The sequence below is a fragment of the Cornus florida genome, unplaced genomic scaffold, assembly GCF_030987335.1.
Source record: "Cornus florida cultivar Cherokee Brave unplaced genomic scaffold, ASM3098733v1 CherokeeBrave_3.0.0_Hap2_Chr10, whole genome shotgun sequence".
Lineage (NCBI taxonomy): Eukaryota > Viridiplantae > Streptophyta > Magnoliopsida > Cornales > Cornaceae > Cornus > Cornus florida.
Window position 1 is genome coordinate 108,541,194 of NW_026775580.1, and position 19,003 is coordinate 108,560,196.

At 34.4% G+C, this 19,003-nt stretch overlaps 3 protein-coding genes across 3 annotated transcripts; 2 read left to right on the forward strand and 1 right to left on the reverse strand.

Annotated features, from left to right (window-relative positions):
- Window positions 1-2,107: 2,107 nt before the first annotated feature.
- On the forward strand, window positions 2,108-7,862 carry LOC132278361 (protein MANNAN SYNTHESIS-RELATED 1-like). The gene is made up of 6 exons (XM_059780156.1): window positions 2,108-2,417; window positions 2,921-3,065; window positions 3,633-3,753; window positions 4,740-5,289; window positions 6,796-7,129; window positions 7,374-7,862. The coding sequence occupies exons 1-5, from the start codon at window positions 2,277-2,279 to the stop codon at window positions 7,066-7,068; spliced, it is 1,230 nt and encodes a 409-aa protein (XP_059636139.1). The 5' UTR covers window positions 2,108-2,276; the 3' UTR covers window positions 7,069-7,129; window positions 7,374-7,862.
- Window positions 7,863-8,324: 462 nt separating this feature from the next.
- Window positions 8,325-11,582, forward strand: LOC132276932 (choline monooxygenase, chloroplastic). Its single transcript, XM_059778582.1, has 10 exons — window positions 8,325-8,770; window positions 9,153-9,198; window positions 9,325-9,460; window positions 9,683-9,757; window positions 9,860-10,072; window positions 10,309-10,404; window positions 10,540-10,661; window positions 10,771-10,864; window positions 11,104-11,154; window positions 11,262-11,582. Exons 1-10 carry the CDS (start codon window positions 8,458-8,460, stop codon window positions 11,397-11,399), a joined length of 1,284 nt encoding a protein of 427 aa, XP_059634565.1. The 5' UTR covers window positions 8,325-8,457; the 3' UTR covers window positions 11,400-11,582.
- Window positions 11,583-12,700: 1,118 nt separating this feature from the next.
- On the reverse strand, window positions 12,701-17,540 carry LOC132276933 (uncharacterized). The gene is made up of 7 exons (XM_059778583.1): window positions 17,207-17,540; window positions 16,662-16,726; window positions 15,924-15,964; window positions 14,442-15,757; window positions 14,083-14,172; window positions 13,910-13,971; window positions 12,701-12,983 (listed from the first exon to the last, which is right to left on the reverse strand). Exons 1-7 carry the CDS (start codon window positions 17,447-17,449, stop codon window positions 12,878-12,880), a joined length of 1,923 nt encoding a protein of 640 aa, XP_059634566.1. The 5' UTR covers window positions 17,450-17,540; the 3' UTR covers window positions 12,701-12,877.
- Window positions 17,541-19,003: the final 1,463 nt, after the last annotated feature.

Below are 19,003 nucleotides of genomic sequence, written 5' to 3' on the forward strand. Positions count from 1 at the left end.
TGGTGAAAATATGTTGAGGATTTTAATATTGATTTATTAGTAGAAGTATACCCTTCAACTTTCTCCTTCCTTTCAAGATCAACCAATCACACCTTACGAGGATAAGGATGAGATTAAACCCTCTGTCTTTCCTTTGACAAATATTATATATTTATATATATATATATCTATAGAGAGAGAGAGTATTACAAAATCTTAAAATGACGGCAAATATAAAAACACGAACAATTTTTCAAGGACAAGGGTTGAGAGCACGCTTTACTTGAAAATGTACTCTTACGAAGTCAATCAATAAACTTTATAAAAATTAAATATTTTTAATAATATAAATATGTATGACCTGGATATTCTCGAGACATATGAACATTTACAGCATATACATCATATATATATATATATATATATAGATAAATACAGTATATAACATGACATTCATTGGATGACTAATTAGCCAAATAATATTTATATATCACATTAGACCTGATTTTAACACAGCCGACCATAATACAAATTACAAAGAATGATGTTCACAACTCATCTAATGTCAAATTTAACAAAGCATATTTATTCTATTATTCCAAATAAATAGATGTATGAATTTCTTATTAATAAAAAATAAACAATAAAAATCACTTTATATAATATCTAAATTAATGTTTATTGATCATTTTATTGTGAATGGGGATTGGTTCTCAAATTTTTGAGTGGTGATTGATTTTTTTTTTTTTTTTTTTCAAAATAAATATTAGATTAAAAGTTAAAAGTACCAAATCTCAAAATCTGAGTATCAAAAACGACGGAGAGAAACCAAATTGAGTGGTGAGCTGAGTTTTTCAATAAATTATCTTAAACTTGCATCAACCTCCTCTGCCTAGGTCCAAGGAATGCTACCTTGAAAGACATTCTGGCAGACCTTGGGCCCCTAGAGTCAAATTCACCATTCCAAACACTTTCAAGGCCCAGGAGAACCCAGGCCCGTAAAAGATATCTCACCTTTAACAGTGGGTTTGGGTTGATGTTTGAAAGAAAATTTCTTTTAAAAATTAATTATAAAAAGAAATTAAATTTATTTTATTTTATAAAAAAATTAAATTAATTATATTTAAGTAAATTATTAACAATTATGATACAAAAAGAAATTGGCGAATTGAGGTAGAATTGTAGAGTGAAGAGAAATTCTGTAAAATGCAAATAAATAGTATAACACGATAATGAAATAATATAATATCTTATTAATAATTTATAAAATGTATATAAATTTCTACTATCTATAATTACACCGTAAAGATGAAAGGAAAAACATTCTGATGTCTTTCTTAAATTATCCATTTTTCTTGATTACTCATCTCATTTGGGTCACAGTTACCAAACCCTTTCTTCACAGGTATTTTATTTCCGAAAAATGCACACAATGAAGAGTGTGATGTCTTTAATTTACTGTGAAAGTTAAGAAATAGGTAAATAAGTTAATTAACCCGACTAAAAAAAAAAGAAAAAAATTGGGTGGTTTATAGTGATACTCACATCGAACACTTACAATAAATTGTCTAATCGAATAATTTTTAATTAGTTATTTATACTAAATACAACCAAATGTAAGGTTCCATTTTCTTATTTATTAAATAATTTACCAATTTAAAGAGTAGGACTAGCATTTCACTGTATTTATTCGGTACAAAAATCATTTTAATAACTAAACAACATAGACCTCTCTTATATTTTTTAAAAAATAAACTGACGTGTTATTGATTTTTTAATTGACAATTATACCCATTATATTTTTACAATACACAAATATTTTTTCAAAGGGTAAATTTGGGTTTTTAGATTTTTTCAAGTATGACATCAGATAACAATTTTATGATGGAGGAGGTCAGTGTTATTTTTTAAAATTAGAGGGGAGTTTATTGTTATTTAGATAGTTTATAGTAGACTCGATGTAATTTATCCTAACAAAATATCGTCATCACTAGGCTGAGTTGTCTCTTCCACAAAGAAAACGACGAACAGGCGTGGCCATAGCTGTAGGGATCTGTCTGAATCTTTGAAAAAACACAAAAACGGCCGTCAATTCACCGTTACTGAAGATATGAATGCCAAACGGATTTTCTCGGGAAAGTTAATGGCTTTTCTTGAATTTTCTCGAGAAAGTTTGTCTGTTCACTGTGTTATCATCCGCTGTCTTCGTTGTCCGGATCTGAATCAATTAATGTCTCTCTTCTAATTTTATTCTCCTCTTCAATCCGCATTGCCCTGTTCTTCTCTGCTATCGCAGTATGAGATATATATATATAGAGAGAGAGAGAAAAATAAACATTGTGATGGACTTGAGGCAGGTGATTGCAGCTTTTCTCACACTTTCTATGTTCGCAATGCTGGGAAACATGATCAAAAGAGACCATTTTGATTCACTTCAAGTAAGTACTCTGTTGATTATTTTTCTCTATGACCTTATGTTTATTTGTCATATTTGATGAGTATTACAGTTACTTCCGTTTAGTCCCAATTTCGCGTTAATATTATTAATATAAAAATGTTTGGGTTCTCATTCTTTTGAGGATTTAAATCAATATTGATTGATGGTAGCATTGCAACGTTAGTTCCTTTTGTTTTATCATTAATTGCAATGTAATTTTTTTTTTTTTTTTTTTTCATGGCAAGAATGTTAGGGTTAGTGGTTAGTAAGGGAGAGTGTGCGAAGGCTCGGGCTCCCAAGGATAATGGAAGCAACCCTATCGCATGGGCTACGAAGGTGTTCGAAAAAAAAAAAAAGTGTTTATTTTACATGATTTCATACTTATTTTCTGCAGAAATTGGTTTTATTACAATGTATGCTTTTGTGCGCATTTGTGATTTTTATTTTTGAATGAATTTAGTCATTATGAGATTAACCAATATGGTTTCCCATTTGGGTTTGCAGATGAAGAGTCCAACAACATTAAGTGGTGAGTATGATGCCACTGAGCTTACAAAGCAAAGGATTGTCAAACTTTCTAGTGTGAGTAAAGAGCCTTGGGAGGAAAATGGCAAAGTGCTAAGACCTTGCTGGAACAAACCTACACCAAGTCAGTTCTTTTTTGGATTTAGATGTATCAATTATTTGGTGAAGTGTTTTTATAGGCGCATTTTAACTGTTATTTCTCTTCTTCTTCCTTCTTCTTCAACCTATATATTCATGCTTCACTCATACAATGCAAACAGCAGTCAAAAGGTTTTATCACATTCTCATTGACTGATGGCCCTGAATATCATGTTTCTCAGGTACTCTATGCCATCTTTTCTTCCTTTTATTCTCTTTTCATGTTTTTATTTTAATTTTTATGTAATAGTACCCACTTACATACACAAAGACACAAATACATACAAACTATATGTGAGTTTTGTATACATACAACTCATTACCATATCGCGATCATCTAAGTTATCCAACTGTTTATAGATCCAATGGACTTTGTCATGTCTATTTTCCTGTATTTGACATAAGTATCAAATGGATGTCTTGATGAACTTCAATGGACGTTGTTATTTTCACGTGGTTTGGTGAATTCTGGTTCATACAATATTTTAGCGTTCTTTCTGTCTTTGTTGCTCTACATCTCAAAATCTTTTATGCTTCTATTGATCTTATATCCTTTACTCATGTAATTTATCTCTGATCGTTTCTAAGATTGCAAATGCAGTGGTAGTTGCTGGATATCTTGGTGCAACAATTGTACTCCCTGACATCAGGGGAAGCAAGCCTGGTGAGAAGAGGTTAGTGCTTAATGTAACCTGTAATATTCTTCCTGCATTCTTTATGCGTTCTATAGGCCTTGGCAAGTTTATGTTCGTTAACTTTGTATGCACAATCAATAAATTCTATCTCAGTTGCTTCAACTGATGTAAATTGAGTGCGAGGCTGTAGTACGGATATTTTTGTTGAAGACTTACCTATAGGGAGATTATAAATATTCCAGCTGAAAATTTTACGAGTTCCTGAAATGATCAAAACTAACTCTGCATTTGCTCTGTAGACTAATGATTGCGAAGCTCAATCTGGTTTCGTTGTCCTGGAAAATTTTCTAGGCTATTACAAATTTTTCAACCTGATTGAGGAAGAGGGAAAGGTTGGCAGGGAACATTTTTTATTTTTTCTGTTACCCTACTAGAGCCTTTGTACGAAGAAATTATAAGAAAATTTAAGTGTTAGCTCATTAGTTCCTTGCTGCTTGGAAGATAAAAAATATAAATGGATAAAGTGCACTGGAAACAACTCTGAGGGAAGATGATCTATAAGGGCCAATAGATCATCCTAATGACCAATTTTCTGATTTGATGTCTTCCTTATTCAATTCTCACATTTGTCAATCACTGCATCCTTACTCTGCGACTTTCCAATATCTAACGAACTTCCTCCAAAGATGCTGATGCAGTGTTTTTTAACCGATCACTTCAGCCATGATGCCGAAACAAATTTATTTCATTAGATGCCATTATCAGCAAACACTTTTCAAGCCAGAATTTGAAACCTTTTTTTCCCTTGACGTTGGTTTCAAAATATACTCTTAGTGTTGTTTGAAATCTATTTCTGATGGGTAATCTACATTAACTTCAAATTTTCGGCAACTACATAACATGTTACATATATTTTTTGATAATTAACTACATAACATGTTATATTACTTTATAAATACAGGCAGAACTGGTTAGTTAGCCTTGAAACATTCAACAAGCACTCCAACTTACTTGAAACCCTTCAGGAACTTTGAAGAAATTTATGATGTCAAGAGACTTATTAGAAATCTGGATGGTGTGATCACAATAGCAAAGTATCAGCCTATGAAAGCATCAAGCACCATTGTGAGGGTTCCTAATTGGGTTTCTGAAGACTACATTGCTGCAAATGTTGAGCCATTATTCAGATGGAAGAAAATCTTAAAGCTTGAAACGTACTTCCCTTCCTTAACCATGACAAAGGGAGAAAAGACTGGGTACTTGGATTCATATTCATGCTTGGGACTGTTTGGGATTCTCCAGTTGCAACCAGGGATGCAGGAATTGGTTGACTCAATGGTTGGGAGGCTCGGAACCTTAAGCCAGAAATCTAAAGGCCGGTTTATTGCACTGGACTTGGGAAAGGTGTGTTGGGAAAGTGGAGTTATGGGAAGAAGTTGTTACAATGCTTGGGAGATTGGTGAATTTTTGAAGAGGATTGGTTTTCATAGAGACACCACAATTTACCTGACGCAATCTGGGTGGCATAGAAGTCTTGATGCTTTGAGAGATATCTACCCAAGAACATATACAAAGGTAAAGGCCATACATTTTTTTTTTTTTTTTTGTGATTTATTACCTATTCTAGTCCTTCTAGTAACCCAGAGGATTTTCTATTATGATCGCCTCCTACTGCATCAGATGGCTTAGTGTGCCTTTCTGGTTTGGTACCATGTCTGAAGGAATTAAAACACTTGCTATCCTGTACCATGTTATGTGTACTCTTCAAAAGTAGGTGAACTACCGTGTTGGACATACAATACTCGGGTAAGGGTATGAATAAGTGTCCGATACTTTTTGTTGCTCATGCACCCAACAAACTTATCCAATAATCCAATTTTATTACATTATTGCTTCAAATGAGTGAAATGTTTATATTGAATACTATGTTGCATAAACACATTATTTAACACTAGAAAATAAAATAAAAGATTATTAAATAAAATAAATATTTAGTGGTGTTTCTTTGTCATTCTATTTAGGGATTTGACACATCTAACGCTTAGATATATATGTAAGAATTTTTGACACACCCACATGGCCACACCCGAGCCTAAGAGCGAGGAAGATTGAAGGGAAGGGATATATCTCCTCTCTTAATTGCCTTTACAGGCGTTCCTGAGTCTATGGATAGGCACAAGGTTACTGCATTAGCAGCTGAAGGCAAGAGTGTTTAAGTTCCAATTTGGACAGCAAATATGGTCTTAAAAATAAAGAGATTCTCAAAAGCCGGAAATTCTTGAAATAATTTCCTATAGGAAAGGGTTAAAGTTGAATGAAGTTTCAAAGTAGTTCAGAATCAAAGAGAGAGGTAAGACATCTGTCTCTCTTTTGAATGCCTCTTGACAGTGGTTTGCATCTTTCAAGCACCATGCATCGCATCTGAAATAGTGAATTGTTCTTAAATAAATTTTCCAAGATGAAATGCTTTCCCTCCATAAAGTAATTTTTTTTCAAGGTGGTTCCCTTGCATTTCTCATTATCTAGAAAGTAAGGATCAAGCTCAGCAGAGGGTTTGAGAATAGGGTAGGGACCTGTCTTAAGATTCAGATAAGAAAGAGTATGAAACCTTTCTGCATACACCTATCTACAAGTGCTGCATACAAGTTCCGGCCAGGATGATTGGGAAAGATCAAACCAATTTGAACAGTTTACGTCACAGTACAATGCAAAAGGCCGTAAACATGCAATTATTTCTAAGAAATTTGTAGTTACAGTCTAACAGAGGAATAGAAGATGTTGAAAATAGAATACTTCACATGAGACTTTGATGTAAAGTTTCCTTCTTTTTATATCTCCCAAAAGCATGTGGCACTTCCATGAGTGATAAAGGCCGTCATTGAACTTAAAATTATCATTGTTACTTGTTTTAAAGTTTTCTTCAAATCAAAATATAACAGTTCTTACATTTGATACTTTCATGAACTTCACCATTGTTCCTTAAAACAGAGTGAAATTATTTGTTGATATTACTATCAAATGGATGCTGATTAATCTTGCACATGACTTGAATTCCTGTATTTGTTTCTGAAACTGCAACAGCAAGGTATAATGCCAGCAGATAAAAAGGCAAAGTTCCTCAATGCAGAAAGTTCTGAATTTGAAAAGCTCGTCGACTTCCATATATGTTCTCAGAGTGATGTCTTTATACCTGCCTTCTCTGGGCTGTTCTATGCTAATGTTGCCGGGAAGAGAATTGCTTATGGCAAGAGACAGATTCTAGTTCCTGCCCAAATAACTTCGACTTCTTCCACAGATTATATTTCCCCCTATATATCTAACAAGAGCCATTTGGCATATTCATGCTTTTGCTGACATACGGTCACATACCATGTGGAGAATCCGAAAGAGAGCAATGTGAGGCTCCTGTAAACAGGTACTTGCCTCATCATTTCGCGTCAAGTTCTAACTTTTTATGGCCTCAATTTAGTCTTATTCTGTAAACAGTAACTGTAAATGATTTCGGTTCTATAGATCTCCCCAGCATATTTTCACTGTAATGTATCGATAATTTTGTAGCGGCAGTTGATTATAGATGTTGTGATTCCATTTTCCCTCCTTTTGTTTTGTGCATTGATCTTGTAATGGCCATAATGGATATGTAATCTATGTTTATGTAGATATAAAATGAGCATGGTGCACATTAGTATTTAGTTTCAGAAGTTGAAGACACCCAAATACGGTATGAGGACGAAACCCAGTCTGGCCACGAGTGGGAAAATCATAGTAGCCGTTGATTTGTTGGAAGAGAAAGAAAAAGTGTGGGATCCTACTGCATCAGACGGTTGGTTTCAAAATCATGCACTTCTGGATTGAATCAAATTTCATGGAATGCTAGGACTCCCTAAGGAAATTGATCAGTCAACTACGTTTAACAGAACACTTGGGGTACAGAAATGATAGTATGATTGTAAACACAAATTACCATCCTCGTGGTTGTGAACACAAATTACTGTTACTATTGTGGCTTTAAGGTTGAAATAAAGTCGCTTAACAGTAATATACATTGCCTTTTTTATATGGAACATATATATTGAGAAGAACTTGACAAGCAACATGACTGGCTTGAATTGGGAAGAGATGGTTTTAATCTATTTGGTAATGTAAGTAACTCTTGCAACATATTTTATGCTGTAAATTTTGTAACTTGAAAATGAATGGCGAGGCTTCGAGAACCAAGAGGACAAATGAATGCGTCAATTTCTTGATTTCATTCTATACAAGATATAACTTTCCATTGCATGAAGTTGTGTAAAAATAAATTAATTGAATTTCAAACCCTAAAACTTGCAAAATAAAATTTGAATTTTAAACCTTTGAATGTGCAAAATAAAAATGTAGAGTACAATTTGACAGATTAACTCAAACTCAAATCAAGTCTAATTTGATCGAGATCTGGATTGACTTTTTAGGGGTAAATAAAATGCACTCAATAAAATAAATGATTATTATATTCAGAATTAAGTGATAAATTGACGGGTTGTGAAGGAAATTTGATTTATTAATTTATGGTCAAGGGAAGACAGAAATCCAATGGGTCTTATGGTTAATAATCTGCACTCTCTTGCACACAAAAACTAGCTCCCTCACTTAACCAGAAAAAAACTCCCTCCCTCACATCATATGCTACGGTAGGAGTCAAACTCTATGTCTCTCACTCCTTCTTCGGGTAGAATCTAGAGAGAGAGCATAGTAAATTCCGCAATGGCGATGATGCTGAAACCCGTCTCTCCCTACGTTTTGGAAACCCTAGAGTTCAACAACAAACCCAGAAACCAATACCCTAATTGGCGTGCTAACACACGTCCATCTCTCAATCGAATCTTCAATTCCTGCAAACCCAACTATTATTGTTCATCATTCGAAACTTCAGACGAAGCTCGAAGACTGGTCCATGAATTCAACCCCAATATTCCGATACAGGAAGCCCTAACCCCACCCAGTTCTTGGTACACTCACCCTTCTTTTCTCTCTCTAGAATTCGATCGCGTCTTCTTCCGTGGTTGGCAGGCCGTTGGTATACTCATACTCTCTCTCCCTCTCTCTACACACACACACACACACACACACATACATGGAAAGAAATGAAATTTAATATTTTTTGAGTGTTAAAACCCAACAAATCTAGAAACCCTCCTAATCAATTGGGAAACAATTCATATATGATTTGAATTTTATATATATATATATATATATATACTTGTCTTTTCTCTGTTTTCTCAGCAATCAAAGAGAGATCCTTGAAAATTTTGGTAAAAATACTTAACACATGATTGTATTGTGTAGGATAAAATGTGAATTAAATGAGATTTCTGATTAGTTTATTGGAGATTGTTCTCGTTTTGATTGACATGAATAAATGCTTTGATTCATTTATTGCTTTTGATTTTTATTGTTAGGATATACGGAACAAATTAAAGAACCTCGTGACTTTTTCACTGGGAGGTATTGTTTGTGATTGTTGATCGTCTATTCCATTGTTCTCTATTTATTCCATAAATATATAACAACTCTCTTATATGTATGTATGTGTGTTGGTATTTAAGGTGCCTAATTAGTAGATTGTGACAGGTTGGGAAATGTAGAATATGTGGTATGTCGGGATGATAATGGGATTGTACAAGCTTTTCACAATGTGTGTCGGCATCATGCCTCTCTTCTTGCATTTGGAAGTGGACAGAAATCTTGCTTTGAATGCCCTTATCACGTAAGTTTGTGTATCATTGCAGATAGAGTAGCTTAAAATTCTTATGTCATTCATAATCTTATATATCATTTAGTAAACTTTATGTTTTGAAGTTTTGTAATATGCATCAATGTGTTTTAGTTGGTTGTATGATGTTCGTCAATTTAGTAGGGATGGACCGCGGACATGAAATTTATCTTTTTTCCGGCAATTTAGTTCAACTTCTTCTGATCTATTCTGTAGGGATGGACATATGGATTGGATGGAGCACTTCTCAAAGCAACTAGAATAACAGGAATCAAGAACTTCAATGTAAATGTATGCAGTAAAATGTTATGGTAGCAATCTCATTCCTGTTTTGTACCGCATTTTCCGATGGAGGGATAATTTGGGTGGTTTAATCTGGCCATGGGAGGGTAGGAACTTGGACTTATACCGCTGAAAGTAGCCATTTGGGGGCCATTTGTTCTTCTCAATTTGGAAGATGAGATTTTGCCTCAACAAGAAGCTTTTGGCGACATTGTCGGAAATGAATGGCTTGGTAGCTCATCAGAGATGCTGAGTACCAATGGAGTTGACTCTTCACTTAGTTTTGTTTGCAGACGAGAATATACTATTGAATGTAACTGGAAGGTTTGTTCCGCTACTTGTTTTACTTCAGATTCCTGTCCTACGTTATGTAATACCTTTCGACATTTGGTCTTTCATTGATGGTCCTAGAAGCTAATATTGTCTTCCCCTCCTTGAGTTACAGTGAGTGTCTCCTATGTCAATATAAAGAACCATTAGATTTTAATTTATTTTTTTAATTTAGTATGATATGCGTATTGATTGATGATGATAATTTTTATGAACTTTTTTTCTTGCAGGTATTCTGTGATAACTACTTAGATGGTGGCTATCATGTACCATATGCACATAAAGGTCTTGCATCTGGTCTTAAGCTCGAGTCATATTCCACCACAGTATGCTCACTATTTGATTCATCGTTGTGGATTTGGCAATGTTAATTTCCGACTACCAATATTATAATATCTGACTCATTTTCTTTAATAAAGTAGACTATTATAAAATCTGACTCATTTTCTTTAATAAAGTAGACTTTTGAGAAGGTTAGCGTCCAAAGATGTGATGGCGGATCAACTGAAAGTGAAGATGATTTTGATCGACTTGGATCAAAAGCTCTATATGCATTCATTTATCCGAACTTCATGATTAATAGGTGAGTGATTAGTCATCAAATGTGCCAAGGGCCATCGACCATTTGAGTGTTAAATAAATCCGATATTATATCAACTCTGATATATTCAGCTTGTTTCTTGGACTTACAGGTATGGACCTTGGATGGACACCAATCTAGTACTCCCACTGGGACCTAGGAAGTGCCAAGTGATATTTGATTACTTTCTTGACACTTCTCTTAAGGTAAAAACATATTACACTATATCAGAATATATAATTTATGGCTTCCTCCCACTCCATCTTCCCCCTAGTCTTGAGGGAGAAGAAAAACCAGATTTTATGTTCTCAGAGCGAATTGTTCCATGCTTATGTCAAAAGTTTGGAGTTAGAAGTAGGTTTTTCGTGAGATTATGTGATCGTATGAGGAATGTGTATGAGAACAATTACAAGAAAATGTAATTAATATTATGTTATGGTGTCAGGATGACAAAGCTTTCATAGAGAGTAGCCTAGAAGATAGCGAAAGAGTGCAGGTACAACCATGACAATTTATTTGAATTGTCTCAATATATATATATATATATATATATATATATATATATATTTTATATCTAATTCTTATATTTTTGAGAATATATAGATGGAAGATGTCGTTTTGTGTGAAGGTGTTCAGCGGGGCCTTGAATCACCGGCATACTGTAGTGGCAGGTATGCGCCAACCGTCGAGAAGGCCATGCATCATTTCCACTGTCTGCTTTATGAAACACTTAGAAATTGAAATGTACTCTTCAATTATTTAATATTTGTTTCAGGCGGGGAATCATAACTTTTTCCCCCCAATTTCCTTTGTACTCATAACTGTTTTGAATTGCTGCCTAGTCATGGTTTTATCCCCTCTTGAGAAAGTGAAACTGACTGCCTTGCTATATATCAAATATTTTCAAGTGATGACTTGCTTCAACTCTTCTTCTTTTTTCACATTTTCCTTTACCTTTCCCAAACAAGAGGAAAGGTTAACGAGATGGGTATTAATAATAAGATCCCTTCAAATGTGTAGGTTAGGGGATGCTCATATGAATTGACAGAAAAAAAACGATTCAACTCCTAATATCACCAATTTGAAGAAACCTAGTGATTTCATCATAATTGGTGCTACCTAAGAAGATATACAAAGGTAGCAGGCTTACAGCTAGTTTAGTTGTGCAACGGAGTGGTTTTTCCATTGTGATCTGGAGGTCACATATTCAAAATAGAAAGTACTTTCTGCATATAGAGGTAAGGAAGGTAAGATTGCGTACATCTGACTTTGTTCAAATCCTGCAATGGTGAGAATGTTGAATCAAAGATATGTGATCTAATCTTCACCTTCCACTGGTTTTGAGAGGGAGGAGAGAGTTGTGTACATCCTTACAAATTTATAGTAGTTAGAAAATAACCCGAATGACACACGTTAATAGTTAGTTCTCCATACCCCAAAATGGCTTAGAAACAAGATTGCAGCTAATTACCTCAAGACTTTGTTGATGCAATTTTGAAAGAGACACTTCGGTGTTCTTCAAATAAAGTTGTTTTCGGTCAACAATGATTATTTATATTAAAATTTAATTGTCAAAATAGCAAAATTGCATATTTTATTAACCAGAGTGGAACAAAAATAAGGCTTTACGTGTGGCAGTTTGGGACGTCCATTTTGATTCAAGGTGAACGGAAGATCTTTAAGATCTATCACGGATCATGGTCGGATTTGGATGTGGATATTTATGAAATTGATCACGTTTTATCCTACATCTGGCCATATCAGAGCATATTTCATCCATCCCCTTCCCAGCAGTTAAACAGATTACGCCAAACAGAATTTTCTATGAGAGAAAAGCTCAGGGCAAAGAACAAAGCCATATAGAATTCCTTTCTTACGAAGCCTGCATGTATTGCCACATTTAGTCATAGAAAAAGCAGAGAAGTGGGGACTGCATAACTGAGAACATGTATAAGAAAACTTGGGATTTCGAAACTGGATGTTGATTTTCATCCATCCCCTGCCAAGCAATTAAATTGATAGAAAATTAAAATGGTTCAAAATTTTTAAGGGAGAAATATATTAAATTTTATATAATTCTTTGAATCAACTCATGTCATGGAGAACCACGTAAGAATTGTTACATTAATCTCACAAAAATGATGCAAGGTATTTGAGTTCAAAATCAACCAGCAGCAGCAAAAAAGCAAAGAATGCTTCACCCACAAATTAGTTGCCAATCATTCTTCATCAGAATAATTGAACTTTACTGAATGGGATTGCAGATCAATCTGACCTCCTCTGTAGCTACCACGCTTCTTCTTGGTCTTTTCATGACGGAAGTCCCTGGAAAGAAAAGGAAACAGAACTGTTTAGTACACTGATTAAAATGCAAAACCACTAGTGATGATGATGGATGCATTACATGAACCAATATGGAGACCGGATCACTGTGGCACTTGGATAAAACTTAAAACAACGTGGCAGGAAGGTAAAAAGCTCACGTAGAGGGCTCAGTTGGAGCATGATGAGCTACATTGCATGGACTCTTCTGATAGAGGTAATCAGTGGAGATGTTTGTCCAAAAATGTCAAATTCTTTATCATTTTTAAGTGTCAAGTACCTACCCTTACCGCAAAGGTAATTGCTTCTTCCAATAACCACATGTCTGAACATACTATATTGTTTTTTAGAACCTTTACTTGGAAAGATGAAGGTAGTTTTCTACTTTCCTTGAGGGTTGGCAGAGTATTTAGGCCTAGTAGATAAGTTATCCTATATAACTTAATCCATGGGCATACAAGTAGTATTCTTTATAGCTTATGCATTGATGAGCAGCCATATGTAAAATAAAAAAAGTACAATAATCCATGGGCCTACAAGTAATATTCTTTATAATCAATGATCATAAAATTTGAATTGTAATCTAAGAGGGAAATATACAACCTCGGATATATAGGCACACTCACATGCGGTTATATTGATAAGCCAAACATCTATGTAGGACTTGAACCAACACTATCTGAGAGTCGCGGGAGAGACCTCCAAGCTACCAGCTAGTGGTAATGGGTTTATATTGATAAGCCAAACATCTATGTAGAACACAAGGACTTGAACCAACACTCTCTGAGAGTTCACAGGAGAGACCTCCCAAGCTAACAGCATGTGGCAATATGTAATCTCATGAATTACATAGATATGCCACTTACTTTGTTATTTTGACACCCTTTACAATGCACTAATTTATGTCATATAGCTAGTAGCAAACATACCTTCCTCTAACCTGCCCGAGAACTTCCTGTGCTTTTGCACCATAGCCAATCTCTGCGCCACCCTGCCAAGTATTTTTATGTAGGATAAGTACTAAAAACACGAGGCAAATAGAACAGCAAATAGATATTTAAAAGAATAAAATGAAGCAAAAATAACAAGATTATCATCACACCTTGGCCCAGTAGGAATTATTTTGAAGCCTGTCATCTGCAAATTCAACCTCATCAACTTTCACTCTTTGAAATGCATTCACTGTCTTTGGCTGTAAAATCAGTATCCATCAAATATAAATTCACAATGGAACATCAATTATTTGGAAAATAAAAATTAAAAAAGTAAACTACAGTATCATACGCATTGAAATAAAATAAACACAAGAAAAGCAACAAAATTGGCGAGGATGATAACTTAACACCAAATATAGAACTGTTGGCATATTTAACCAAACAAGGTAAATGTATTGTGTCACAACAGTTCAAAAGACAATTTCATGCAAATCAAGAAACAAGTAAAACGTTTACAACATTGTACCTCAGCGGAACCATTTCGTTCTTTCATCGTCGTTTTCTGCAAGGCAGATTTCTCCTCCCCATTCTTCTCAAGCTTCCCAATTGCATGCTTATACAATGCCTTCTTCAAGTCATCGCGACCAACTTGGCCAATTTCCCCTTTACTTTCTTCGCCTGCATGTCCATCACCTCCCAGGATTGGATTCACCTTCGTAATTTGCTCATTACTCTTCGCTTCTTCCAAACCTTCAGTTTTTCTGCGTTTGGAGTCTTCAGTTGCTACTTCCTCAACAGGCTGATGCTCATGTTCAACAGAAGCTAATCTTTTTCTTTTCTTGGAATGCTTTTTTTCTTTGTTGGCTGCATTCTCTGGTGTCTGAAACCATTCCTTTGTAGATTCATTAATTATTGGATTTTCTTTGTCAATTGCTTCCATGAACTCTTGAGAGACTGCACCATCTTTCTTTCTCTTCCTATCTTTGGTTTTAACTTTGTTGCCCTCCAACGGGATGTCAGGAATATTCCCCAATGCGGAATCATCAACAAGCTTCTCTGCCGTAGCCCCCTGCTTATCCTCCAAGCCAGGTTCCTCAACATTTTCAGCATGAGAAATAACAGTTACCTTGTTTTTCTTCTTCTTCTTATCTCTAGATTTAACATTTGACTCAGAATCAATTATATTGTCACCTTTTGAAGATGCTAAATCCATCGCCCCCGACAATGACTCTATTTTTTCTTGTTCTACATCACCATCAACAAGCTTCTCTGCCATAGCCCCCTGTTTATTCTCCACGCCAGGTTCCTCAACATGTTCAGCATGAGAAACAACATTTAGCTTGTTTTTCTTCTTCTTATCTCTAGATTTAACTTTTGACTCAGAATCAATTATATTGTCACCTTTTGAAGATACTAAATCCATCGCCTCTGGCAATGAATCTAATTTTTCTTGTTCTACACTACCATCAAGAGATCCAGAGGCTAGTGTACTTTTCTTTTTCTTATTTCCCTTACATTTAATGTTGGATTCATCCATCTGTAGTTCACAACCTGTATCATCAACATGCTTCTTCAAAGCTTCAGAGCTGACTTGTTCAGCTTGACCTAAGGAATCAAGAATCCTTTTCGATTTTCGTTTTGATTCGATGACTAAATCATTTGCTGCTATCTTCTCACACATGTTAGTAGATTGATTAATTTTTTCGGCAGCCCCAGATTGATCTGCTGCGGCATTCACGTCACTCTCATCACTTTTCTTTTTCTTCTTTTTACTAATAGTTTTCTCAGAGGCAGCACAGTTAGTATCACCATCTTTCTTGGTAATGGCATCCTTTAGTAATTCTGGAAATTTACAGATTTATGTCAGAACCAGTCTAAGTATTCCTCAAAATGATCAAATAAACTTTATACCACTTGATTCTGGAAATTAGAAGACATTAGGGAAACAAAACACACACACACACACACACACACACACACACACAGGTCCATTACTATAATAACATACCCTGCTCCTTGTAAGTGTTGAAATTTACATCTGCATGACCACTGCATATGGTAGAGAAGCACAAATAGCATTAGAATGATAAAAGGAATTCAAGATTTTCAATAAGCAGACTTTCGAGGAAAACACTAAGAAATAAAGCACCGGAGAAGTTGTACGGAGAATGAACTAGGAATCCCTCCAAATGGTTTTAAGCTAATTACAATACAAAGTAACAAAACCAACTTCAAGTGCCATTCCAAATTATTAGCCCCTTAAGGTGACTTAACATAGCATGACATGTTGAACAATCATTAAGGATACAGCTTATAAGAGATGTGAACAGCAAAAAGTACTCATATTGCCACCTTCAAAAGGCAGGATTGCATGAATTAACTCAAACAAAATATTTACCAAGCAATTCAAAATGTAATATATCCAAATTAAAGAAGGGGGAGGGAGGGGGGCCATTAGCGAGCACACTATTTATAAAGTGGTCATCATGTTTACAATGCCTAGCAGGTGAATGTTGAGCCAAGAGTCCAAGACATATCTTTCCATTTCCTCTTTTTTATGAAAACAAGAATATGAGGCTAAACTTTGAAGGCCAACGGATCATAAATAGTCAGGCTTTAATTCTTGTATATAAATTACTCCTAATCCTACCATGTCTCCTAACAAGGGAAAGGCTTCACGAATCTGTTAATAAATGATTGCATTAATACTAATTAGAATACAAGGATGAATCAGCCCTAATCCTACCATGTCTCCAAATACTTGCAGTACATATCTTCCAAATCCATTGAACAAGTCTTCCAACTGTCATCCTGCACCAAAAGAAGGATCAAGATTATTTGCATGACTAAGTCAGATAAAACTACAAAGAAGAAGCATATTAAAAAATAGACAAGAATTTGAAAGCTTATATTAATTAAATAGAAAAAGGGAAAAAAATGCATTTTAGCTTAGGGCTAAGTGGAAGTGTTTGTTTTTTTCTTTCTTAATCCAAAATTTCATACCACCAAATCCGGTAAATTATATGTATGAATGAATGATTTAGTAACATGGAGATTGTAAAAAACAGGGCATGTGCATATAATTAGCTTCTCGGTGCCTGAACCACTTGCACAAATCCCTCTGAATGAGTTGGACCTATCCATTATACAAACTTATACAGCCACCAATCTGTTTGAGCAAGTAGATGCAATCAAATTGCATCGTCTACTTCAAGTAGATACAACAAATATCCACCAGAAAACAACAAAGCTTGCAACAAATAAGATGTGAGAGAGAGATGTAGAGGAGACCTCAATTTGAGCTTCGGATAGAAGACGTTTGAGGGCTTTGGAGAAGCAATTGTGCTCAAGGTACCGAAGGACGGAGTGGAGAAGAGGAGCCTTCTGGTTGGGTTTTAGGGTTAGGGTTTTGTTGTGGTCGTTCTTCGTCATCGTCTTCTTCGCGTTCTGCTCTGCGAGCATCACCTGCCGAGGCTTCAATGCTATCAAAGTTGAGTTAGGGTTTGTATTCTCTCCACTTTTTGTTTCGAGCATATATATAATATATATATATAAATATACAGAGAGAGAGAATTGCGTCAGCTGGGGGTGGGGGGTTTGAGACTGAGAATTTTGTGGTGGGAGGTTTTAGGAATTAGGGTTTGCTGTGTGTTGTTGGGTTGTCAAATAGTTGAGACAAATAATTGATAAAAATTACTAGGGATAACCCTGTTTTTCTTGAATCTGCAGGGGTAGGAGTGGCAATGAACATAATATGAACCCGAATTCATCATTCCCATTGGTGGATACTTTTTCAATACCGACTGGACGGGTATTATAAAACCGTACCCGAGAGTTTTTATTTTTATTTTTTTAACAATAAATATATTCACAACTTTCATACAAACTTTTTTTCACACCCAAACTCGAATTCCTCTCCATCACAACTAACGTGTTTAATACATTTTTTTATTTTTTTTATTTTTTTTAGTTTAATACTTTTTCATGTATCTATTATATATATATATATATTTTTTTATTTATCATTGTTCGTCGTATCAGTCGATTTGTAATCTTTTTTAAATATTTGATATCGTTATACACCTACATAAATCAATTAATTCGGTCAGTTTATATCGATATTTGTCTGAATTTATTATATTGTGACTATAAATCATGTTGTCTCATGTTTGCTTATAATATTTGCAACATAAACTATATTTTGTTATAATGAGAAATTATAAAACGAAAACCATTTATCCTTCTTTTTATTCTCTTATGAATATTAGTAAATTTTTGGTGATATATACTATCAATTTTTTGAGAAGTCTGAGAACTTCAATTTTTCTTTCAAAATATTGTGTGCATCAAATTAAAATTTATAATATATATTTTTTTCTTTTGCTCGCTTGAATCTAAATTTTCTAAATTTCTTGGTATATATTTGATCACGAAATCGTTCAAATTCTAAATGCTTTTAATATCCTTGAATATTTTCTATTTATTATTGGTTGGAAGGATGCAAAAATTGGAGCATATGCTTCATCATTTTTATTGTCACCTTTAAATATGGAACTCATGCTTGATTATTTTATTTTATTTTTACATCAATGCATATTTAATTAATTGATAATTGAGATGTGGTCAAGGGAAATAAATAAAAGTAAATTTATTAGACAGTTTAGAAAAAGCCTAATTGTATAACAAATCCAATCTAATTTAATTTTTTTTATGAATCAGACCAAGTCAGATTAAAGCTTTTTACAAATTGAATCAGATTCATTTTTCATCAATTTGTATGAAATATATTGATTACTTTAATTTTAATATAATTTAAATTAACTCGTTTGAGTGGAAATGCCGTCTACATTAATGAAAAAAGAGGTGGGTGGATATAGCTCACTCCAATTATTTTTAACAAGTAAAAATATATTATAATCTAGGGATATTTTTATTAGGGGTGCACAAAAGAACTGTGGAATCGAAACCAAAACCGGAATGAATCGGTTCTTATGGTTCCGGAACCGAACCGTAATATATATATATATATATATATATATATTTGTGGGCTGTGGATTGTGGGCCATGGGCAACCGGGCCATGGGCAAC